The 27704-nt window shown below is 37.8% G+C and overlaps 1 protein-coding gene across 2 annotated transcripts in view; it reads right to left on the bottom strand.

Annotated features, from left to right (window-relative positions):
- The window catches only part of LOC137259059 (mitochondrial inner membrane m-AAA protease component paraplegin-like), a 63614-nt gene that overhangs the window by 31471 nt on the left and 4439 nt on the right, over nucleotides 1–27704 (bottom strand). Inside the window, exon 2 of one of the 2 annotated variants that reach the window (XM_067796769.1) lies at nucleotides 24786–24900. In XM_067796769.1, coding sequence (XP_067652870.1) covers nucleotides 24786–24900 — 115 coding nt within the window. The remainder of the gene's footprint in view (nucleotides 1–24785; nucleotides 24901–27704) is intronic. The other variant, XM_067796770.1, reaches the window with a different exon arrangement.

Raw genomic sequence — 27704 nt, 5'->3', positions numbered from 1 at the left:
TACAGCACTGACCACAACTTGACAAGACAGACCCAGTTTCCCCTCCACCACCAAGAGTGTTTGAAGGTGAGGCTGAAGCTTCTTGACATGACAAGGTCTTGGATGTTGTGAAATCAGATATCAGGGTTATCAAGATACAACCATCGCCTGATAAGATACACATCAGCTATTTTGTTCAGGATACGATATGTGTAAATAAAACTCTTTCCCTCTTTGGCTGCTTTAGCTTTATCATGATGACATAGTAACCTCATGGAAGGGAATCTTTGATAATCACTACTCCTTGAAAATCCTCACATTCCCTGGCATAATGGTATCTAACATCTCAATTCTCAACAGAGATCTATGTGAACACATAAAATTCCCTACTTAAGCTTAACAAGCTCTTGTTATTACTGAATCCAACCACTGATGAGAAAATAATTAATTTCTCTTACTCTTCCATTTGTTTATGTTCTTATCATGGCACATTCTGACCTATCACTCTCTTTGGCTGAAAAATTCTGAATCTAGAGCTGAAGAACGAATGGTCAAGCACAACGGTAGCATAATTTTACTTTTACTTGGTACAATTTCAGATGTTTCTAGATAAATCCTACTGTGATGACACGTATTCTTTACAATATAAATCAAAACAATTATCTGACCTAAAGGAATGTCTAAGAGTTCAGTCCTTATTACCTTAGGCTAGGATTTATCTAGAAACATCTGTGAAATTGTGCAGTCATAACTTATATACCTTTTTGAATAGTATATCTGATGATTACTTTTGAATGGAGTCTTTCTCTAAACTATTACAGATCATGGCGAAACTAATATTCTAATTTCCCGATATTTGAATCCTGATATAATGATATAATTCATGTAGTGGCGATAATTAACAATGAATTTCTGCAGGAATTATTAACCCATGATGACCTAACAACAAAGGTTCAAGCAGGCTGGGTTCCAAGGCATTTGACCAGAAATATCATATGGTCCCCATGTCTTGCCGATTTTGTAGACCGATTTGTAACAACAAATGAGTCTTGTTTACACCACAAGCACCCAGAGATTAAACATGAGTAAAAGCTTCTGGAATATCTAAAACCACCCTCTAAAGGTGAGGTGGGTTACAGTTGGGTTTAATGTTGCACTTGAGAATATTTCGCTCATACGACCATGACAATGTACATGCATGTGTGTGTGTCTGCTTGTACTAGCCCGGGTATAAACTGATTTTATTATAGTGCTAGCTCACACAGATTATCATGATGCAGTTAAGCAAGAATACCCCACACAGATATTATACTGATTCTGAGCACCAGACAGGGATCAACTAGTGCCATATCTTAAAGTCATATGGCATGACATGGTGGGGGGTCAAACCCCCAACCTTCCACTACTCCAGCAGACATTATCTAAAGTTTCCCAAACAGCGTTATCTTATTTTGAAATCACAAGATGACACTGGCAATGTTACCTGGGTGTCTCATGTTAGACTATTACCCTTTTCTTCTGGATTTTCCTATGCATGTTTTATTCAGCAATTTAGACCCAGTGGCCTATAGCACAATTGAGGTTTCTCTATAACAAGTAATGGTCATGTGACATGAAATTAAAGTTTTTCACGAATATACAGATGGACATCAGATGTTTTATGAAGATGGGAACTGTTTTAATAGAGTCATCATGAGAATTAATTACCTTATATATCGTTTGTGGGGCATCATTAGAGCATTTTAGATACTTCTTTCAGCAGACAGAAAGCCCCACAATCTAACAATAAGTGACCTTCATCTTCAATTTTACCAGAACAATAAAAACATGATAAATCTTCCAATGTATTATTATCTTTTCTGAAACGTTGCATTTTTTAAGGCATGTAGAGAGATTCTAAATTTACAAAAAGTACCTTAAAGGGACTTAACATATAATATGTATTTTTCAGGTCTGAACATTGATTTACAATATGAAAAATGACAAAGAAAACGTGAAGACTTCACTGATGTGTACCAATTTTGAATGTTATATCTTTTATTCGTTGTTTAAATGCTGACAAAAACATTTTTCACCAACATCTTGCTTAGGCCAAACATAAGAAAACCCGGTTGAAAATAACATGTGTCTCACATCTGAAGCCCAAGAATACTTTCCAAGTTAGTCTAGCTGATAACAATAACTGACAGCTTTGACGGGGGGGGGGGGGGGGGTAGCGATAATGACGCTTTCTTGAAAGTTTAATCCAGTATCTAATAACTCTCAATTGGCTCCCAATAAGCATATCATTGCATCCTGTATGGCCAAGTACGGCTTTATTGGAAGCAAATTTACCGACTTTTCATTCAAATGTGGCCTATGTCCAACAGTACTTCTAGACATTTAGAATATTATGCTTCTCATAAGTCTTTGTTAGCACCAGAATTGTAAATTTTAAAGTTTTATGATAAATCTTTGATTAGAGCTTTATGTAAATTAAGAATTGGTTTCATGATTTCTATATAAATATGGGTACATAAACAAGGTGTTTCTACAGAATGAAAAACGATATGATCTGTTCTTAATGTACTACAGATACTAAAGAGGACGAGCTCCATGTCATGTTTGTATGCACCAGGTTTTTAAGTTTGCAAAACAAATAGTTAAGCAGTAATAACATAAACACAACGCCCCTATCGGAAGGAATGTTGGTAATGCTTGAAACACACTCGGAGATCTTGAGAGGTTTCTCGGCTCCTTTCGGTGACTTGTCGGTCGCGTCCTGAAACTCACACATCAAAATATGGTGTGCCTAGAAGGAGCACCCGTCTCGGTCAGTTTTGTTGTTAGTTTCTACTGTTTCCATTTTTATAATTATCCATCTTTGACGACCCGTGTTGAATGCATTAAGGTATGAGGTGTTGTCGGAGCTATAGATTATTTTCTTAAGAAAAGACTGTCACTGCAAAAGAGTGTCATAAGTCATGCCACCAGAGGTTTCCGATGTTCAGATGTAAACAACATTTCAGATTCAATTCCTTAAAATTTACCGTAATTCCTTCAATTACTTGGGAGGGCCTGATGTTTTTACTTAATAAATGTAACCATATGTTCAAGCGACTTGCAGAATATTTTGTAGCCACAACAATTGTAATATAGGCCGTAAGGCCAGAAGTTCCAAATAAACTGAATCTGAACTGCCTCACTTTATCAAGACTAAATTTTGCGTCAAACTCACAAAAACTGTTTTGTGTCAGTGGAACTAAACAAGTCCGATAACTGCAAAACCTGCAATGTTAAATATTCATTCAACATTTTATGTATGCATCAGATCTTTCACCTTCAGATTTCCACCTCTACCCCGACTTGGATGAACTACCTGCCCAGTATTATGCAAAATGAAGCTGACACCATTTCTGCCGTGGAAGGATTGTGGTGGACAGGCTTAGTAATTAAAAGCATTTGCTTGTGACACCAAAGGCCCAGGCTTGATTCCCAACATGGAGACAATATGCAAAAACTTAATTTTGGTTTTAGCAATATTCCTCCAGTAACACGGAAATTGGCTTCACACATTGTACCCATGTGGGGAATCGAACCTGGATCTTCAGCACAAGTAGTGAATGCCGTAACCACTAGGCTACCCTAGCACTCCTGTGGACCTGAGAGGAGTATCAAACGACAAGGGCACAGAACCTGGACATCCTTCTATTCACTTATCCCTAACAGCCAAAGTTGCTGGGGACCAGTTATACTGCTAGACGACCATGGGTTTCTGAATCACTTGTCATTCTCAACCAGACATTCAGCAGTGTCATTAAACACTTCATGTAAGCAAGATCAATGTCATGTATACTTCATTACTTAACATACCAGTCCAGATGCACATTGAACAATGCTTCAGTCAATTATTGAATATATCTTCATGTGCAATCATTCTTAATGGAAGATTTTACCTTTCAGTTGTCAATATATTTTCAGTCCAGTCTAGTCTATCGCAAACCAATGAGTAGACATGTTTAAAAACTAGACAGGCATTACAAATGTGTTTTCACTTCCAGCTTGTATCACTTCTTGCTCAGCCTCAAGGGTCTCACACATCACATCAGCTCACAACAGCAATGTATCTTTGCAAAAGGGCAAAGCAAAGCCTTTTTCTAAATTACTGATTCCACTTAAAAGACTATGTGTGCAGAGCTCGATTATGAGATATCCTATTTGCACAAGGTGCATCCTGAGATGAAAACCTAGTTTCACCAACCAAATTCCAGCTGCACTGATTTTATTGCGATATGTAATGAAAGAAAAAATGCTGTTGAATTATTTATATGTTTTACTCAGAGGTTTACCCACTCAACACTTCACTTGCACCTGGTGAAGTTTGACAAATAACTAGGTTGCACTTTGCAGAATTGGTCTCCACAATTGCAAGTAACAAAGAACTAAATTGAGTCCTAGTGTGTGATGACTGACGTTGATCACTTTGGATATAGACCTGCTGTCCATTTCACAAAGCACCTGTAGCGCTACAACTGTCATAAGTTGAAGTATGAGAGTTATGATCACCTCATCACTACAAACACTTTGTGAATTAAGGACCTGGAGCAAAGCATTGAGGTGATCGTTAGTCATGAAGGTAATGTTAAAGAATGGGAGTTAAGATTAACCTTAGTAAATATCGTAGTCTGTCGTACAGACCCTGAAGCATATATATCCAAGAAAGTCCACGCAAGTCTAGAAAATGTGGCAAGTCTAGATTTCCATAGCTTCTGAAAATGAAGAAAGTCTCTGGGCTCCATTTTATCATATTACTTTTTTTTCACTATGAATGTTTTTTCAGTAAAATATGTTCATTTCAGAGACTAGCTGTTAGTCTATAAATATTGCTTCCTGAAAGGACCCACCATGAGGTGTAACAAAGAAACTGAACAGACCCCATTGGTTAACTAAATACTGTGATACTATTGCTGTATAAATTTATGTGTAAAACATTAGAGAACACAATTCAAAATTCATTGGGTAGTGGGAATTTCTTTATGATATTTATGCAAATCACAGATGATCTATAAACCTGACATAATGAACATCTTATATCAATGCTAATAATAACAGTCCGTTTATATTTATATTGTGCATTTACAGGGTTAATTACGTGTGTATTTATCCATACACAGGGGTGGGGGGGTTGCTAGCAGCTCACAACGGTGCCTTCCCATTGAGATATTGCTGGGATACTTCTAAAAGCAGCCTAAGACTAAACTCCTTCACTCAGTGAATCATGCATAAATTTGCCAGTGCTATTACAAGTATACTAAAGGACAAAGACACATTCATGAGAATTCTGCTTCGAGCATGCTTGTGACGAGGCATGTTTGGTGTGTGTACAATATAGAACTTAAAAAGCAACCATGTGAATATATGTTCCAGGGTGACTGACACTTGGCAGAAGTACAGAACATGCCTGTCATTCAGTGAGAGGTGAGAATGCAGGTCAGGTCAGAGTCTCAAAGAATGTCTCTCTATAACTGGTGGAGTGAGTGAGTTAAGTTTTACGCCACTTTTAGCAATATCGCAGCAGGAAGGAAGGAAGGGGGTAGGGGGGAAAGAAACACAAGAAATGGGCTTCACACATTGTACCCATGTGAGGAATCGAACCGCATTGAATTTTGAATACATATAGTATTTGGGGGAAGATTTCTGCCTGCATTCCCCCTTAAATTTCTTTTTTAAGTCAAATGATGCACCAGAATATATATTCCTCATCTGGCAGGGATGAGGTTTAACATGTTTCTTAATGGTATCTGAACAATACTCAAACACATATTTAACTTCTAAAAATGACACTCGAATAATTTTCTTACATACTTTTGTTTGTTTAATGTTGCACCTAGCAATATTTCAGGTATACATTGGCAGAATGTAAATAATTTAGACCAGTCAACACTGTGATCCATTTAGTCATCTCTACGTTGCTAGGGACTTACTTGAACTCTGCATCACTATAGAAAGTGGGGTAGATCGATGTTCGTGAAGTTGATCACTGGATTGCCTGGTTCAGACTTGATTATTTGCAGATCACCACCATATAGCTGGAATACTGCTGAGTGTGGCATTAAACAACTAAACAACCAACCATCCATGGGAAGGGATATTTTATCTGTGCAAACTCTCCATTTTACAAACCTTAATACAGTCAGTGCATATCATGCCAATCACAATGGCATGGACACTGAAGGTAGGAGATGACATGAAGGTGTCTCCCCTAAAGACTCTTTTTCTCTGAATATATATAATTTTGATTTCAACATAAAAACCCACTTATATTGAAAATAAGTACCAGGGAGTCCAGAGAATAAGAACCTGAGCCTGAGGAAATCTAGAATTCATTTAGGGCTTTAAGCATTGCAGGGAGGGTTAGGCAGAAAATAATATGATTCAGGGACTGTGAGACAAGCTATCTCCCCTCCTACGTACTGTTACAGATATCTGCACTATAAGTACAAGTCAAGCACTCTACAGTGACTGTCAAGGTCTTTCAGAAGTCATACAAATACTAGGTCAACACTTTTCATTGAAGCCTTGTAAATATACATAAGCAGTTTTCATGTCTCCGGGCAGCCCAGCATATGTGTATCTTGGAGAAACGATATCATTTATTATCATACTTGTGCTTGCCATAGCCTCCTCTGTCTTGTGGGTCAAGATGCACTGTAACTTCCACTGATGGTAGTCCTGTGTTTGCTTCCTATGAGGGTCCTTATGAAACCTCTTTCTAACTGGTTGTGGAGAATTAGCTCAGCAAAGAGTCTAAAAGTCGCAAGAGGCTAAATCTGTTTTCAAGAAGCGGTGTCTTTCTAAGCTATTACTGATTATGATGAAACTAATATTCTGTATTTATATTTTCCTCATATGTGAATCCTAATATGTTGCTTGCAGTGGTAATAACTAATAATGAAGTTCTGTATGAAAGGTCTCACACATAATCTTGCAATGTGGACGAGTGGAAGCACCTAGCACACACTGACAAAGAGTGACATCATCTTATTCCAATTGTATTGATCAGTGCTCATGTTGTTGACCACTAGATAGTTCCAGACTTGGTTATTTACAGGCTGCCACCATATACTGGAACACTGCTGACCAACCAGCCAACCAAGCAACTGAAAATGCATGCATTTGAGTGAGTATGATGATGTTACATTGCTTTAAGAAATATTCTGGTAATATTTTGCTGAGGGGTGTGGGGTGGGAAGAGAAGAAACACCAGAAAGAGGCTTCACACATTGTACCCATGTGGAACTGAACAAGTGGACGCTTTAACCACCAGATCACCCCACCACTCCTATTTTTCAAAAGAAGCAAAGGAATTATATTAGTCAATTATATTAAAGAAACACAAAATATGATTTTTGTCAAGTCAAGTAAGCCCCAGTTATTAACCTGAGAAAAGACTACTGTTATTATTTATACTACCCTCTATATACACCTACACAAAATGTGAGATCTCAACATTGAGCCATGCAGTCTTCAGTTGTGAATCGATACGCCGGTCACACAGATAGCGCTTACCCTGACATCATCTTGTAAAAACGGAACCTTCAATTTGTCTAACATTGAAAAATGCTTTGTAACTAGGGTTTCAAGTTAACAACTGAAAAATTAGCATGATTCCACTGCAAGATCTGCTATTGTTGACGAATTTCATTATCTTTTTCAATGTTCAGAGTTTGCAAGCCCTCGATCAAAGTTCATTAGGACACAGAGCAGTGGGGTAGCCAAATAGTTAAAGCCCATTTCTGGACACTGTTCTTCACAATGGAATATTGGTAAAAACAGTGTAAAACCATGCTCACACTTACTAGTTCATGTCACTATAGTTTGCCAAACTTGTATAAATTTAAGAATCTTTGCCCTAACAATGAGTTTAAGTATTAAAGGCACAATGTCACACATTTTTGTCAATATTTTTATCCGTTATTTTATATATTGGGGGCACACACTTTAGCTTACTATCGATACAATGAAAGAATTATTATCCTTTACGACCGGCTTGAATTTGATAATGGAAACTTTCGAGGCAAACAGTTTCCAGATTACACTTGCCATACATTGAATGTACACAACTGCTCCGACATCAGAACTGTTACACACAGTGTTGTTGATGTTTGTTGAACTGGTTTCAAGCACATGATGTGCTTTGGGTATTCTTAATGAATGCTCCAAGTGACATAACTCTATGGGTTTCACTTGAAATGATGCTCAACTGGTAGAGGTCGGAACAGTAGATTTAAATCAATGGTGCAATAATTCAGTAGAACTACCAGTCACTACTACCTCACCCTACACTACTTCCTTCACCCCCATCACTTCTCCCTTTACCCCATCACTGTTCCCTCACCCCATCACTTCTCCCTTCACCCCATTTCTGCTCCATCCACCCCAACACTACAACCTCACCCCATACCTTCTCGCTTCACCCCATCTCTGCTCCCTCCACCCCAGCACTACACCCTCACCCCATACCTTCTCCCTTCACCCCATCTCTGCTCCCTCACCCCATCACTTCTCCCTTCACCCCATTTCTGCTCCATCCACCCCAACACTACAACCTCACCCCATACCTTCTCGCTTCACCCCATCTCTGCTCCCTCCACCCCAGCACTACACCCTCACCCCATACCTTCTCCCTTCACCCCATCTCTGCTCCCTTCACCCCATCTCTGCTCCCTCCACCCCAGCACTACACCCTCACCCCATATCTTCTCCCTTCAACCCATCTCTGCTCCCTCCACCCCAGCACTACACCCTCACCCCATATCTTCTCCCTTCAACCCATCTCTGCTCCCTCCACCCCAGCACTACACCCTCACCCCATCACTTCTCCCTTCACCCCAGCACTACAACCTCACCCCATACCTTCTCCCTTCACGCTAGCACTACACCCTCACCCCATCACTTCTCCCTTCACCCCATCTCCGCTCCCTCCACCCCAGTACTACACCCTCACCCCATCACTTCTCCCTTCATCCCATCTCTGCTCCCTCCACCCCAGCACTACACCCTCACCCTATACCTTCCCCCTCCACCTCATCACTGTTTCCTTCACTCTTTTGTAATAAGGGGTTCAAAAATCCCAGTCTGAAAGTCGGTTTTCATTTCAGGCAGTTAAATAATGGTATCCTACTTGTCCATGGGCTACAAGATAATTTCCACTTATGGTTTCAAACTACAAACTTGGATTTCAATTCCTACTCCTCAAAATGTAGCTATTACATTTGATAATAAAGCAGAGTTATCTCGTTTTGCTATCAGCTGTCAGAAAATAGTCCAGTAAACATTAACATCAAATACCATTTTAATTTATTCTTTCATAATTACATCATCATGATTACAGTCTAAGTAAACTTATCAGGTAACCTTTGACACTGACCAATCAGAACACAACTTACCAAATCGCGAAAGTGCACATTCGCATATACCTTTTGAACTTTTTATCTCGAAAAGGTTCGTACCTGAATGATTTCGAATGCTATTTAGCGTACGCTTGCTTCCGGGTGATGCACATGGCGTATGTACAACCATGACAACGGTGAGTAAACAGTTGCTGAAAACAGTGTTTTTGACAATATTCAAGGATATTAACTTGCGAAAATATTAGCTAATGGTAACCATGTCAACAGAAACCCCAACGCATATATACTGCACGTCAATTAACTGTGATATATATGGATTTTTGTTTGTGGAGAGATCTGTGTCAGTGACTTGAATATTTTGAAAGTCCCTCCGATACCTAAATAGTAGCCGTTGTCTGATTGGTTAAATCTATCTAACCGTCTCGCATTTGATTGGACGGCCATTTGTCGCTCAAAGGTTACCTGACGCGACCTTCTACTAGGTTTTGTTAGACTCAGTGGTGGAGTGTAACGAAATCCACTGAGACTAGGTTTACTTAGACTGTCATGATTATGTCATAAAATCAGGGCAAGTGGAAAGTTAGTCAGGACAAGTTACTTTCTTGAAGTCACTTGCCTTGTGGCAATATTCCAGCATACCAGGGGACAGTGAAAACAGGTTTTATACATAGCACCGATGTTGGGAATCAAACCAAGGTCTTAGGCATGATCAGCGATCACTTACCACATGGCTACCCCATGCTCTATAAGTACGGTTAACCTCCAGACCTAACTTTCTAATCACTTTCAGTAACTGCACCTAACACGGTTGAATGCACACTCATCACGTTGTATTTGTAACAGTCACAAAGTGCAATACTGATTTACATAACCTAAATCCAAAAATGAATTTATAACAAGAAGACTATAGACATAAAACTTTTCCATTTCTGACATTGTAAAGATGTCTGCACATCAGCTATAAACTTATAAACATTTCCTTGCAGCTCTCAGACTTCAACAAACAATGGTGGAGCTTGATCTGCAATGGCTGTTAACAGTTTAACTCACACAATGAGCCCTGCAGACATTATCCAGCTAAAGTAACAGCGTGTTAACAAATCATGAGGATATATGGACATATGAGTTTTTAGCATCACAGAAGGTGCAGATGTCCATGGTGGATCTGTGGGAAGGGAGGTGGGCACAGTTCCCACAGCTTAAGATGCATTACCTAGAATCTACAGACACAACCTTGAACTATTTTCCTCACTAGGTTGAGGCAGGATCAGCTGAAATCATTGTCAACAGACACCTGCTGATGACTGTTTGTAAAAAGGGATCATATCAAAACAGTGCAAGCTTTAATGATGTACGATCAAATGGGAATTGACAACAGCAGAATAGGATCAATCAAACACTTGTGTTCATTGCAAATAAAACTGCTAAATGGTATTGGTGATCACCACATACTGATGTAATTGTTCATATGGGACACAGTTTCAGATGATACATTCTGTCCAATGACTGAGAGTGAGAATTGATTCCTGACACTTAATGTTGTGAGGAATGAGGCAGTGGGTGATGGGAGGTGAGAGGCATCCACTCAGTAACGATGACATAGGGAGAGGGATGTCAGAGAAGATAAAGGGAGAAGGAGAGTGAGTGAGAAAGAGAAAGAGAGAGAAAGAGAGACAGAAAGTGAGTGAGTGAGTATGGTTTGGCGTTGCTTTTAGCAATATTCCACCAATATCATGGCAGTAACACCAGAAACTGACTTCACATGTCGTACCCATGTGGGAAAAGAAACCTAGGCGTTGGGTGTGATGAGTGAACGCTTTACCCACTAGACTACCCACCAGCCCATGATGCAGTTTAATGCAGAAATAGCAGCGGAGGCTGCTGGGCAAAGGGAGGACGTGATAAGTGCACAAGGGGGATGGATGAAAGAGAGGGGGAGTATCATGGAAGGGACAGCAGGCATAGATAGAAATGGTGAGTGGGAAAAAGAAGACGTGAGGAGGAGGAAGTGGACGGACAGAGAAAATTAGGATGTGGAGAAGGAAAAGAGGAGGTGATGTAAGATGTCCATCTAGTCTTCAAGTAACTATTACACTTTTTATAATTAGACAACAAAATATATGGATGAATCCTCTTAGAGTTTAGGGTAACATTCAGTAGAAACATGCATTTGTGCAAAACACCATCCATATTGTGTGTACAGTTATGACAATTTCGAAAATATAAGATTATTTATTGTTTAATGGCGTATTCAGCAATATTCCAGCTTTATGATAGTGGTCTGTAAATAATCAAGTCTGGACCAGACAACCCAATGAACATCGACCTGTGCAACTATGATACAATGGCATGCATTAACAAAGACAGTAAATCTGACCACGTGATAGTTGCCTCTTGCAACACAAATGTGCAGAGGAAAGAAAGCAAAACTGCTGGGATACAATAATATGATCACAAATAAAACATCAGCACGAAGATCTCACAAGCTTGCTATGAGAGGGAAGAGCTGAACAACAAGTTCCTTTTCAGTACATATTCTCACTGTACATGCCAAGGATCATGCGAGTACACCTGCACTGTAGGACACAGATTCCTCCCCGTCAAATCAGGAAACTCCAGCTGATACATTCACACACTGTAAGCACCCCTGAGGCCATGTCTCATCTTCTATCTATATCCACAGGTAATCTTCGCTATGATGTCTGAGGTCCGAAAACATATCACATGCTACTGGTGACTTCAGGATTTCAACCTGAGCATCTTGGCAGGTCAAAGACCCAGGAAGATGCGTTCTAGTCTTCGGCAACCCATGCACGTTGCAAGAAGCAAGTAATGAGATCAGGTGGTTAAGACCCGATGACTTGGTTGACACATGACATCATATCCCATTTGTGTGGGTTGATTCTTATGCTGTTTGTGGTTTGTTTGGTCCAGACACAATTTAGCAGTGCAGCATCACACAACAACTAACCAAACAAACAGAAAAGCAATGGAAGGACAAAACCATAACAAATTATCACAGATATTAGTGCTATGTGGAAAAATATGACAGTTGCAACCCAATAAATTAGCAATATTCCATCAGTATCATGACGAAAGGACACCAGAAATGGGCTGCACACATTGTACCCATGTGGGGAATTAAACCCAGGTTTCCGGAATGGCGAGTCAATGCTTTAACCACTTAGTGCCATGATCACACTGACTAATGTATGACCCATTACTGGCCTTGCCCAAGACTCTAAGGTAGAAATTAATAGTTTAAATGAAAATTTCTAAACACATGTAAATAACAGACTGGAGTCCTTAGCCTATCTGCTTATCTCGATTTGACTCTTTAAAGCATAGAATTTACTATATGTACATGTGCTTATCATTTAGTACAGACTTGCAGTAAGGCGCTACCTACAGGCTTCCTTAAGAAACAAGTAGATTAATTCACAGTTTAATTTTAACTTTAGATGTCGTACAGTGAGTCATACACTTAAGTCGATAAATTAATTTTCAGGAGCAGAATTAATTCTAACATTGAGCACACACAGAGAAATCTATGAATTAACAATGAATTTACCGACCAACTGCCACACTAAGGAATGTTAAGACTTAACACAGTACATAAACAAGCTTTCAGATGTCGAACAGGTCTGAAATCTGACCTGTATGTTTATCAGTATTATTATGTGCTGGCAAAACTGGCAAGCTTGACAACTTTTATTGATTAAACAAACAAACAGAGAAGTCACTGAATCAGACAAATCATTTAATCGAATGCCTCAACAAATCCAAGCCTGCTGAACTGAAATGCACACAAACAGTGTCATCTCCCAGCCTCTGGGGGAAGTTTCATTCTTTTCATAAACAATACTGCAAATCAAATCAGATTCTGTACTCAAAATGCAAAGTCACCTTTATAACAGACTGAAAATGTTGGTACGGTCCCTGTCATTGTTGCTGCCTGGTAAAAGACTGACTAGTTTACAGCTTAACAATTGAAATAGCTTGTTGTTGACCAGCCATATTGAGTAAGAGCTGAGACGTGAGGCACAAGCTCTACAAACAGAAGGACACAAATACACATTCCTTATTACAGTGGAGCTGTGCAATATACCTCCGTATACCACCTAAACAGTCTCAGTCGGTCGGCTTTGTGGCAGACTCGACACTTGAAATAAATACACAATATATTGAATCTGTTTTCTCTTTGTTTGATGTTCTTCTTATCATCATGACCATATGAAGAAAAGGAAGTATCTAAGGATCACATGTTTCAGGTAGCACTTTCGAAAGAAAAGGATGTATTGTTACAAGATACCAAGGAAAAAATGATATACTGATAAATTTTAGTGTGAGAGAGTAAATGTTGTTTTCCTCCAGTCAGCTAAATTCCAGCTATATGATATGGTTGTGGTTTCAAAATAAACCTGTGTTTATCATCATCAAAATAACATGTGAGTTTTATGCCGCACTCAGCAATATTCCAACTATGTGGCAGCAGTCTGTAAATAATCGGTCTGGACCAGACAATCCAGTGATCAATAGCATGAGCATCCATCTGCGCAACTGGGAACCAACATGTCAATCAAGTCTGCTAGTCTGGGTACCCGATCCCACTAGTCTCTTATGACAACCGTAGTCGTCTTTTGTGGCAAGCACGGATTGCTGAAGACCTTTCCTACCCCAAATCTTCACGTGTATCACCAAAATCCAGTGATGGACAGCATGAGCACATGTCTGCAATGTCAATTAAATATGAAATGCATTTTGTTTACCTGATCATTCGTCATATTAGCTGTAATGGCAAATATGATATTCTGTGACCTATCCTGATCTAGAACAGCAACTGAAGTGCTAATTAGGTACAGGGCTTATTAGTAGAAATCATTACGAAGCAAAGATAAAATGTATCCATGGAAAATATGATCATAGATAAATTTATAGCAGAAATCTAGTTCTCAGTAACATATCAACATCATACGACCATTGACCCTCCTGTTGATTGATTGATTGATTGATTGATTGATTGATTGATTGAAAGAAATTCACACACTGTGCCAATGTAGGAAATCAAACCAATATATTCGGCGTGACAAGCAAATGTTTTAACCACAAGGCTACCCCACCACCATGTATTTCCTAAAACTATAATCTGCCTCAGGCATGCGAGAAAAGCTGAAAACAGAAATTTGGCTTCTTTTCTTGCATGATGAATGCATGGGTTCTTGTCCTTCAGACAAGTACTTTCTAAAACAAGTGTTGAAAGTCTTTTTGAAGTATGTTGTAAAAATTCAACTTCTCATAAAATTCTAGGTTACAGCTCTGGGGAAGTTTCATGATTGATCTTTGACCTCAATCTTTTCGGGGATCAGATTTGATGGATGTCAAACCTTGGTTGTATTTGCAAGTGTGATGTCACCTAACTGATAAACGATATTTGTAGATCCTGTTTCTTAAATCTAACATCCACTCCTAGCCTTTCTGACCTGTGAAAGTCCGGGATAGAATACGCCTTCAGCAACCCATGCTTGCCATAAAAGGCGAAAGGGGTTGTCGTAAGAGGCGACTAATGGGATCGGGTGGTGAAGGTACATGTTCCTTCGTTGATCATAATGCGGAAGGACAGTTTATGCACATATCCCCGGTCATAAAATTAATTTCATTAGGCAAATTTGGTCTACTTCTTTGTGGTCGAATCGCACGTGATGAAAAAGAAGTGACAGTGGGATTCGTCCAAAAGTCAACAACACTGAATTTTTTTCAGCAGTTAGGTCGACATACAGGTTTTGATATCGATATCAAAATGCATTTCCACATGTCATTTTATTTTTATTACCTAGAGAATTGTTATTGTTTTTTACTGTTTTATGTTTTTGCCTCACCATAAACATTGCGAAAGACGTACTTATAAAAAGTATCCGCACACTTGCCGATCATGATAATCACGGGAGAAATTCAATGAACGGGATGATTTTGACCCCGTATTTCCAAGTTTTACTTTATGGAGTAAATATGAGTAAGAAAGGAAATTAGAAAACATCCTCGGTACAGAAGGTCAGTTTTACCTTGAACTGTCTATGCTACTAAGAAAACTTGTGGTAGACACAGAATTGTTTAGACTTCTGACGTGCAATGTTTGTTGTGTTTATTGTAAAACAAGAAGACTAGGCATCCAGACACAAAAACTAGTAATACCACGAGAGAAGGATTTACACAGTTTAATGGACAACTTTTACAAAGAGGTCATGGAAGAAATTAACCATGCATATCATATTGTCAGATGTGCACAAGGCTACTTTTGTTTAGCTTTTCCTGAGTGAGATGTGAGTTGTTCCTTATTTGTTTGTGTATCTCTGCAGCAATAATTAGTGTTTAATTTTAGTTGATTAATGCACACAAATATAAGAACTAGGATCAATACCATATGTATCATGTATATTTATAAAAGACAAATTAACTTCTGGAAGAAAATAATTCATCTGCCTCTTAAACGTTTGATACACACATGTCCTTAAGGTAATGCAATTGAATGCTCTGGTCATTTGTTTTTCATACTGTGGTAAGCCATGGTTGAACATGGTGCCGTTTGAGCTGGGCCAGACTCACTGACTTGGTTGACACGTCATCAGTTCCCAGTTTCACAGATCGATGGTCATGCCGTTGACCACTGGATTGTCTGGTCCAGACTCGATTATCTACAGACTGCCGCCATATAGCCGGAATATTGTTGAGTGCGGCGAAAAACTGAACTCACTCACTCATTGAGTATGGAATAGAACTCACTCACTCCTACTCACTCACTCCTCACATAACATGTCAATTCTGTTCCATGTGCTAGCTAAACTATGGATAACTTGTGTAATAATGTTTGACCTGGTTGATTGTGTCTCACTGTTCCATGTGCTAGCTAAACTATGGATAACTTGTGTAATAATGTTTGACCTGGTTGATTGTGTCACACTGTTCCATGTGCTAGCTAAACTATGGATAACTTGTGTAATAATGTTTGACCTGGTTGATTGTGTCACACTGTTCCATGTGCTAGCTAAACTATGGATAACGTATGTAATAATGTTTGACCTGATTGATTGTGTTACACTGTTCCATCATACATTGGAACGTTGCTGTAACATCTGAACAAAAGTGGATCATCGTACCATCACTGGGACTGTTTCTCATAACACATTGTCAGTGTTCTGTCTTCGTTCCCTCATAACTGAGATTGTTTCTCTACCATATTGTCATTACTGTCACAATTGCAAATGTCTCATTAAGAAGATGTCGATCTTGTGTCATTGTTAACTCAAAAATGCGATTTTTTCTTGTCTGCACCACATTGTCAATTTTGTCTCATATCCCTCAAGAATGGGATTTTTAAGCTTCTTGATGCATCAATACCTTTTCTAAGACGATACAATTATCAATACATTCAAAACTGTAAGAATATTTACCTTTGAAAGTATTGGTTTAAATATGTTTATGTGTCATTTACATTTTGCAACTGTGACATGGTTTTTGATGTTATGAGAATTATCAATGATCATTTTTCAGGAACAATTGTCTCATTAAGACGATGTCGATCTTGTGTCATTGTTAACTCAAAAATGCGATTTTTTCTTGTCTGCACCACATTGTCAATTTTGTCTCATATCCCTCAAGAATGGGATTTTTAAGCTTCTTGATGCATCAATACCTTTTCTAAGACGATACAATTATCAATACATTCAAAACTGTAAGAATATTTACCTTTGAAAGTATTGGTTTAAATATGTTTATGTGTCATTTACATTTTGCAACTGTGACATGGTTTTTGATGTTATGAGAATTATCAATGATCATTTTTCAGGAACAAAAATGGGAAATTAGATCTTTTTAATCTCTGAGAATAAAAAATGTTGATGTTTTCAAGGAAAATTATAAAATATGTAACATTAATGTTCAACATGTAACTAAATTTACGCAATAATACTGTGAAAATAAGAATCATGATACATATTGAATGGGTATCATGATATGTCAAGATTCATGAAAGTTATGTATCTAGACATGACCCTAAACCTTCACCCAACAAGTAAGATCATTGCTTGTGCAGTCAACCACAAACATTTATGGCCCATACATGTGTATCTAATCCACCTGAACATGTATGAATACGTTCCAACTAGAAGTTAACTATCAAGTTAGATGGTAGTCCTCAGGCAATGCTTGATGCAGTTTGCCCAGAAACTAGGAATGATTGGTTTGGGGTTTTTTTGCATCAATGCCGCACTCAGCAATATTACAGCCATGTGGCAGTAGTCAGTATATAATTAAGTCTGGACAAAACAATCCAGAGATCAACAGCATGAGCATCGATATACACAAATGGGATACAATAACATGTGTCAACCAAGTCAGCCAGCCTGACCACCCAATCCTGTCAGTCGCCTCAAAAGGACAAGCACGTGTTACCGAAGAGCAATATTTTAACCTGGATCTTCACAGGTCAAAAATGAACTAAAAACCAAAAATACAAATGTCAAGCTTAGTACAGTAGAACAGGTCATCTTCCAGCACTTATCCACCCTATCTAATTACACAGATTGGCTGTCTCACTGTCTGAAACACATGCAAAAACAGCTTTGTGATTTGAGAGCACTGAGAGCAGTTGTAATTGATAAAGCAATTACCTCCTGAGTTATTTTTTTTAGTATTCTTCTTATTTTTTGTTACACTTGAAAAAATTCAGTAGTAAAATGTTCATGTAACATATTAAAACACTTCAAAATGTCAGTAAATCTATCAGAGGAACTGACAGGGAGGCAGGACTTAACATGCAGAGAAAGAATTCATGTTCTCATTAGTAGAAACATTCGTACAAATAAGATCATGTTCCATGGACAACAGGCATTTTTGCTTTTCTGATCAATTTAATTTCAAAATCTAATACTATATTGTTTACATTACAAAAAATTGTGAACAAAAATTGTGAACAAAGATTCAACTAATCACCGACATCTACAATAACCAGATTGCTGATTCTGACATTCTAAAATGAACCTTGGTTTTTAAAAAAAAAAAAAATTATCACAAATGCCATGCATTTGATGAGTAAATGTCATAACTGTCGCATGATAAGTTTGTGTTTTAGCCTGAAACAGGAAGACTGTTGGAAGAGTCCCCATGTTGATCATTCTCTATTTCAAAATGTGATTCAGCAAACAGTTCTGGCCACAAAAAATAACCAGTAGTATATCACAGTCCTAGTTGTTACAGAAGCTGTTTTCAGGTCTTATGGTTCACCACATCTCATCTCTGTTTACAACTTTCCTTCATTTCTGCATATTTGGGCAAACCAGCCAAACAGGAAATATTTCATAATATTTGATATTTTTCATGTTATGACAGTGAGCATCCTGGTAGCCTGACAGGCAATCAGCCTGACAACAAGCCCCTGGAGCTATAGGTGAGGATATATTTCCAAAACTGACATATCATGCTGATTGACGATGAGCACTGAGATATGAAGGCGACAGAGAGGGGACAAAAACTGGAAAGGATGCACCCATCGTCTGACAAACAAGCTCACAGTGCTGTTCTCTCAAGCAGACGCTTACACAAAAACATTCACAGCAAGACTGTAATATTTAGAAATAATGATTTTTTAACAACATGAAATGAAGACATTAGTTGGCCTCAATTATATCATGTATCAAAAGACAATTTAACAAAACAAATTTCCAATGCTTTCATTTCATAGACTCAACATAGGTCTATGTGAGTCACACATCTGTTTTGAAATATAAACTCACCTTGACTTTTGGATGAGCCATTTGTATGTCATATTATCAGATTTATATTAAAATGTATACCTGTGAAAGGTCATCATGAGCAAGGGATCATTAATATTAAATCTAATTTCAATAAAAATTTGTACTTTGTGTTATAAACTTTTGGATAAAATGTACACCTGTGAAAAGTCAGTCGCAACCAACGCCCAATTTGTTCAGAATACTATTATATAATAAACATTTGCACTCTATGAAATGAACTTTAGAATAACATGTACACCTGTGTAAAGGCATCACAGTCAAGGCCTAATTTGTTTGAGATGCAATTTCAATAAACATTTGTATTTGTAAGATAAAATGTACTATACACCTGTGAAAAGTCATCACAATCAAGGCCTAATTATTCTCAAAAATAATATCAATAATATATAGTATATAAGAAGAAACTGAGGCTCACTGTTCTTCAAGCAAACACATTTGTTGAAATACATTATTAGAACAGAAGCTTTTCACAAATATGGCTGCTTGTTTGTTACTCCGCCACCATCATCCAACACCTTCGAATGACACAGATCAAAGAGACGTGATTAAACAATATATAAAAAAAGAACCAAAACAAGAACCCAAAATATCTTCCTTTCCTCAAATCTACATCAAGTAAAGATAACCTGAAGCCGCAGTGACCCAGCTGAAACAAAACATCAACACCTTACAAGTTTTTTTTTTATACAGCTTCACACACAAGGATGACTTTAACCAATCCATTTTTGTTGAAATCAAACAGATCCTGGCAGTGCATGTGAGCAGGTCCACATGTATACCGGCCACATCCCATGTTGACATACTGGGCTACTGACAGACAACTGTGTCTCAGACCTCACTGGCCAGGATGCCATCACCCACAGAAAGTAGGTCAAAAAAACATAGAGCAGCAGACTAGTTTAATTAAGGCGTGATTTGACAGTTGACCTGGTCATGAAGTCAGAAGTCAGACTGGTGCTCATGTGCATGAATCCATATGGGCTTTATTAACCCTACACTGTCTCACAGTTCCTGAACAATATCATTTTCCCTGCACCTGATCCGGTTAGTCACCTCTTATGTCAACTGTCACCCGGATCTCCATGAATCAGTGATGTAAGGATTGCAAAACTAATTAAAAGGAATCAGGTATGGTTAGGTATTGTGATGGTGGATGGTTGTTAATTCTGGGTAGTTTGGAATGGATAAAGATAAATGGTCATGCCTTGTCAATAAAGAAGCAGATGGTTGTGCATAAGGTAAGATGGTTGTTTGTGAATGGTGATTGACTTTGATGACGGAAGACAACTGTGTATTCAGGTAGATGATTGTAAGATGGCAGTGAATGAATGATGATCATTGTGGATTAGGATACAGGGATTCAAGAAAATTTTAAGAAAGTAACTTGTCCTGAGTAATTTAACACTTGCCCAGATTTTTATGACACAATCATGATGATGAAATTATGAAGGAATAAATCAACACGGTATTTGATAATGTTCACTAGACTATTTATCGAAAATTCATCAATAGCAAAGAAAGACAAGACTGCTTTATTATCATTGTGAAATTTAATAGCTACATTTTGAGCAAATATGAAACAAGTTTAATTGCAGCTGAAAAATGTAAGCGGAAACTATTTAATAGCCCACGGACAAGTAAGATACCATTATTTCATTGTCCTGACTTGTCCCCGACATTGGGCAATGGGATTTTCTAACCCCTGAGGATACAAAGTTCTGGATGAAGTAGATGGTTGCAGGATTGGGCAAGTTGTTGCTCACTGTGAATGATGTCAATGATGGTATGTGAATGTTGATGGGGATAAGGAAACATCAGTGGGTTGAGTGGACGTTCAAGATGACGTTGGTGAGGGTGAGTAAGGATTGTCGGAGGATGTGGATCAGGAGGTTTCAGAAGATTGAATACAGAGAGACTGTTATAGTGAGTCATTGTTCAAATGCAAATGCAAGCGCGCACACAGCAACATTTCAGGTACACAATGTGATGATATGGAGACTGCGTAAGGGAGGCCGGGTAATTGGACTGAGTTTTCAGGCTTGGTGATGACGAGTAAGGAAATGTGTGACTGAGTAAGGATAGTTTGTGAAGGTGAAACCAGTGTTTCCCCTGAACATGAAAATCTACGTGTCATCATGGCTTCCTGGTGCCATGAGCGGAAACCATAGACATGTTTTTGGGAGTCAACTTCAGAATGGAACTTTCATCAAGACATCAACTGTGATTGTTTGATAACGTTAAAAAACAAGGTAAAGGAGGTGAGGTATTTATTGAGCTATGAGCAACTAACTGGCAAACAATAAATTAAGTAGTTATATAAAACAAAAGGCAAATAACAAGCTTAAGATTATGTGAACTTAGGGCTCAGAGGCATTGTGTCAACAATGATGCAAGCCTTTAAATTCACAGCATATCTGAGATAATTTGTGCGTCAAATGCACAGGTTTTCTGTTTCAGGGCAAACACTGAAACTGGCGAGTGAAGTTGAATATTTGTTGTAAAATAGAGCAACAATAAATATCTTTCCTTAAGATCAGAATACATACATATGATCAAGGGCACAAGCTTAACATTTCTGACGGTAATAATACTAATGATCCACATCAAAGTGACACAAAACTGGCACAGCGGGTACGAGTTCCATCTCTCCATCTCCAACACCGCATATCATGGCATGCAGATTGCAGTCTGACATCATGCATCCATCATCAGTTTTAATCCTTTGCGAAATTCATTCAGTCCTGGAATACACATATATTTTTTCATTTCCATTCACTAGTTTTAGTGGGTCAATTATTTGTTAAACCCAGCACACAATATATACCAGTCATATGGCTTTAAAAGAAACATGAAAATATGCCCTTCAGTACAAGTTCAACTCTTTTTCCAGCAATTTTGGTGATATTAATGTTTTTCGGTGATCACTTTTAAAATCAAAGTTTTTCCAAAGGAAACCACGAAAAAAATAAAAACCTTCTTGCTTTCCCAAATACAAATGAACTTTATTCCATTACTCTGACGTAGTGAGATAGGTTAACTTTACAAAATTAAAGGAGTTTCCTCAATGTAATACCAACCAATCCTAATCCCAAATATCAACCTGCCAACAAGACTAGGTATGCATACTTCCAAAGCCTTACCGGATGAGAAGGTCATCAGGGTATGTACATACCTGTACACACCTGATAACATGGGTGAAGCAACACCTGCTGACGTAAAAGGGATTGTCAAGAGTATTTATCACCTAAGGCATCATTGCCCTCACAAAGTCAAGTTAAGTCTGATGTTGCTATGCCCGACTCCTAGCCATGACAAAGTCATTATGACATACAGATTTGTTTTTCATGCGTTCATGAGAGTAGATGGAGGTCATCTGTTGCAAGTTGTAAATCTTCCCTGTCAAGGGAGCTAACTGACTGTAAAAGTCCAATTCCCACCTGGTAGGCACAAATATGAGTCTTTTTGGGTCAAATATGAGTCTTTTTTCTTAAAACTAAACACACCATCATTTTCCACCCTTGAGAAACTAGGCTGAAATTTTGTAGCCTGATCACAGTGCCCTCAGTGTGATTTTCAAATTATTATAATATTATTACACCATATTCACATTTGTACAGTGCTGATATCAAGCTCATCTACTCATAGGCTTTGTTTTTCCCACAATCACCGAAGGTAAATCTCAATGGCATGTCGTATTATCAATCTCAACTCCCTGGGGATTATACAATCTATGTTCCTTTTATGTCCTACCTATGTCCTTGGCTAATCAGATTCCACCTTTACATTACTTGTGTTTTCTTCTGGCAAAATAGGTGTGTCCAGTCATGACTAATAATTAAAATCTATAGGGGAATAAAAAAATCTTTACCTCTACAAAACGCATCAAGTACTTGAGCACCTTGATTAAAAATATGAAAAGAAACCCATTGAAGGAAATGTAAATCAAGCAATCAACCAAAATCTAAAGTACAATGTCTGATTTGTCAGCCAATATTAACCATGCAGTCCTTGCTAGACTATGGTCTCATGTTTCCATGGTAAACTGTACTGCCACTTACCAGAAGTGGTAAGTCATGGTACACTGTGGTCAATCATGATCAGTGAACCCTGGATTACCATGGCGAGCCATGGTCGTTTACATGCTCATTTCACCTGGGATGAACTTTTTAGTCCAATCATACCACGACTCGGAATTTCCAAACCAGTTTTGCAAGGGGGAACTACACTTTCCACGTCAGAAAAATGCCTTTCGACAGGAAGTTACCATAGATGAGCCAAATATTGAAGACTGAAAAAAGCAACTTGTAGAAGAGGGTCGACTTATCTATGGGTAACGCTTTTGTCAACCTTTTTTTCTGGAGGTCAGTAAGAAATGACATTGCTTTGTGTTAATGATCAAGAGAAAACAACTTTGTTAGTGAAGACATCAAATTTGTAATTAAATATAACTAGACAAGATTATTGCCCTTCTCAGTTCTAATTTGTTTTTGCAGGGCATGGTGTTATATGCAGGAACAGGCACAGGAAATCTCATCTGACTCTGTCACCTATGTGATATATATCCTGTGACAAACCATTACATTAACAGTTACATTCATCGCCTGGAAACGAAAATAGGCCGCCATCAATTATTATGCCATACTGGGGTTAAAACAGGGATACTCAGGGTGACATGAGAACGAGTTTACCCTGACATCCACATGTTTGTACCTAATAACATTTCCTCCAATGTCATGATGATGACGACAGTGATGACAATGACGCATAAAAATCAATAAAACTCAAGAAGCCATCATGACGATATTGTCAAACACTGCACATATATACAGGTCCCATGATAATACTGAAAATAGTATTGTAGGCAATATAAACAGTGTCCTGAAATTTCTAACACAAGTCATGATGAATACTAGAGCTGTTCCAGTGATCAACAGTAATACATAAAATCGAATGTGAAGAGTGATTAAAAATAATTAGCAATTGTAAAATGTAAAAAATTTTGATTTTTAATTGGAATTTTGTTATTTTAGAGCCTTCAGACACACTTGAATGAAGTAAACTATCCTTTGTATCTGACAAATATTCACTCAACAGCATAAAGCTATGCGCATTGTATACATAATTTCATATTCTTCACCATGGTAAATATTACTGTAACCTGTCTGTGAAAACATCTACTTTGAATCTTCTGACACATACTGCAAATATTATAATTTTAAAAATTTTCATTCTTTAATTACAGTTCCAGTGTCTTCCTTTCATGCATGCATTTCATTGCTTGACAGTTCTGGTGATAAAAACATACATTTGCAAAAAAATGGGAAAAACCCTTAAAATTGGTAATTACATTCATATTGTATACATTTCAATGATAATAGATAATTGTTCACTACAAATAGTCTGATAATCGATAATTGATAGTGGCTTTGGTTTCCGAATCCCAACTCTAATGAATGGATGTCAACATAAAAAGAGACCATATAAAATTTGCTATGAACCGTAAACAACCACCTAACCATACAATATGTCCAGATGAGCCCTGATAATTGACCTGACTGTTATTTCATTAGTCAGTTTGTCAACAGTGGCCTAACTGCACCATACTCACCTAATCCAAACAGTTGCATTAAATCATGGTTGCTATGGAAACCAGATCTCTTCAACAAATGAGAAAAAGCTCGAATCTCTGTCCTGAGGCATTTCGAAATTCCAAATGGTGGCTGCTGAAATAGAAACACAAAGCTATAGTTCTTATCATGAAAGTTTTTAAGCTTTGAAACTAAAAGACGACACTGCTGAAACCTGTAAAATGTTGCAATGACATTGGTAGGGAAAAACATGGTGGAACTTTTTGCCCAGATGGAAAGGTCAAGCAAGTGCCAATCCTTTCCCTGCACCAAAGGAGAAGAGACTTAACAAATGTCATCTATGGAATGACTGATCTGTCCAGCCTGTCTAATGATTTTGTATTGAATGAAGGCACTACTTTTTGACTCCACAATCTGATACTGTCTACTTGAAGAGTATACTGTGACATTAAACATGGCAAGTGAAGGGGATTTTACACACAACTATGTTATTTGTCGTGTGGAATCTTCTTATTTATGTATTTATAGAGATTATCTTTCATGAACTGGCTGGTAGGGATTATTCAATAACAGACTACTTTATTTTAAGAGATTAATATTCATGAACATGTCATAATTACCAGTACACATTATCTTTCGGGAACTGGTTGTAATTGAACGGATTATTCATGAACAGATTGTTGGACTTAAAGAGACTCATATTCATGAACATGCTATAATTATCAGCACAGATATTATCTATCATGAACTGGTTGTAATTGATGGGACTTTTCACAAACAGATCATCTAGTGTGATTCACTTTAGAGATAATCATAAGAGATTCATATTCATGAACAGGTTGTATTTATAGAGATTATCTCCAAGAACATGAACTTGAAGGGATTATGCAGTGAACAGAAAATTGTACTTGAAGTGATAAATATTCATAAACAGGTCATTGTATTTACAAAATTATCTTTCATGAAGAGAGACCCTTGAAGGTCCCAGGGTAGAATAGGCCTTTAGCAACCCATGCTTGTCATTAAAGGCGACTATGCTTGACTATCAGGATCCTGTGGTCGCCTTTTTTACCCCGGGACCTACACGTCATGATTTAGATAATAATTCATGAGTGAGTGAGTGAGATCTGTTTTAGCACTCATTAATATTCCAGCTGTATGACAGTGGTCTGTAAATAATTGAGTCTGGACCAGACAATCCAGTGATCAACAGCAAGTGCATTGATCTGCACAATTGGGAACCAATGACATATGTCAACCAAGTCAGTGATCCTGACCACCCGATCCCGTTAGTCGCCTCTTATGAGAAGTAAAGTCACCTTTTATGGCAAGCATGAGTTGCTGAAGGACTTTTCTACCCAAGACCTTCACAGGTCAGTTTAGAAATCAACAGTTATACGATTATATTGCTGTGTTTCATCCCTAGTCATTTCTGAGTGCCATGACATCTACTGTGACCGAAAAGGGAATACTACCCAAAATATATACCTGTGTTCAGTATGGGGCTGTTTATGGACGAATCAAGAAGGATGTGGCTTTCCGATGATCGAAAATAACTGAACATTAGTTGAAAGGATTAAAAATAATTATCCACTGGTAAAAAAACATATTTCGATTAATAAAAATGTTCTTGTTTTAGTACAACAAACTTGACTGAACTAAACCGACAATTAAATGTGACAAATATTCATGAACAAACATGCACTCAAGAATGTAAAGCAATGCGCTTTGTATTCATAGTTTTGTATTCATCATTACACAAAATATTACTGTAACGTGACTATGAGTAATTTTACATATATTGTGAATGTAATGAGATATACTGATAAATATTTGTTGTATAATTAAACAGAATAATTCTAACAAAGAAAGTATAATTACTGATTGAAAAATTGGATATGAAAATATATTTCTAATTAGAAAACATCTGGAGGAAACCCTTAGAATTGGTGATCACTGTAAAAATGTACACATTTCAAACATAATTGTTCTCGACAAGTCCTCTGATAATCGATATTGGATTTGGTTCCGAGTCCCAAGACTACAGGAAGGTACAAAATGAAACCAAACTATTTAAGAAGCTGATACCTGATCAACTCATCAACCCACGCATCCATGAGAGTGAATTGTCAAAGCATTTTCAGGGATTACCTGGCACAAAAGAAGTGTCTCTTGATCTTAATGCAAAGAAATATTATAATAGAATTAAAGATCTAGACCTACATTTTCAAAACTGTGCCATACATTAACTTATGACTCCTCTAAACGCAAAGAGAACTTTGAAAATCTAGGCCTTGACTTTTGTGAGATTTTGTTTAAAGAACAATTGAGTATGTAAGGTTTTACACCGCTTTCAGCTATATTCCAGCAATGTCAGATCAGGAGACACCAGAAATTGGCTTCATGCCTTGTATCTATATCCATAACCAGGCTTTCGGCACTACCAGAGAACACTTTCACCACTAGACTACACCACCACCCATTACAAGAACAAGGCAATGGATGATAGCAAGAGCACCTATCAATATTTGAGCATGATGACACTGGTATTTGACACTGGTGTTCCACAATCCTGAGAGTAAAACAACTAACTCCAAGTGAAGGAAGAGAGTGACCTAATCAACTTGGCAACAAGTACATCATGTGTAATCTTGTTGACTGAATGTCCTCACAGTACAGACAGTTTCTCCTACTATCAACCACAGGGCGACCATGTGTCACATGATCATATTCTGGCTGACGTAAAAGGTGAAGATCTGGGCAATAATTCGTCATTAGCAACCTATGCTATAATAAGAGAGTAAGTGAAATTTACGCTGGTACTCTGGTGCATGGTTATTAAAAATTCATCAGGACCACTAAATAATAAGTTGGCAGTGATCCTTGTGGATAGTGAATTTTGTATTGATAGTTAAGTAAACCTAACAGAACCTGATGGT

This window comes from Haliotis asinina, chromosome 12 (assembly GCF_037392515.1).
Source record: "Haliotis asinina isolate JCU_RB_2024 chromosome 12, JCU_Hal_asi_v2, whole genome shotgun sequence".
In the NCBI taxonomy this organism is placed as follows: Eukaryota; Metazoa; Mollusca; class Gastropoda; order Lepetellida; family Haliotidae; genus Haliotis; species Haliotis asinina.
This window is presented reverse-complemented; position numbering and strand designations above follow the sequence as displayed.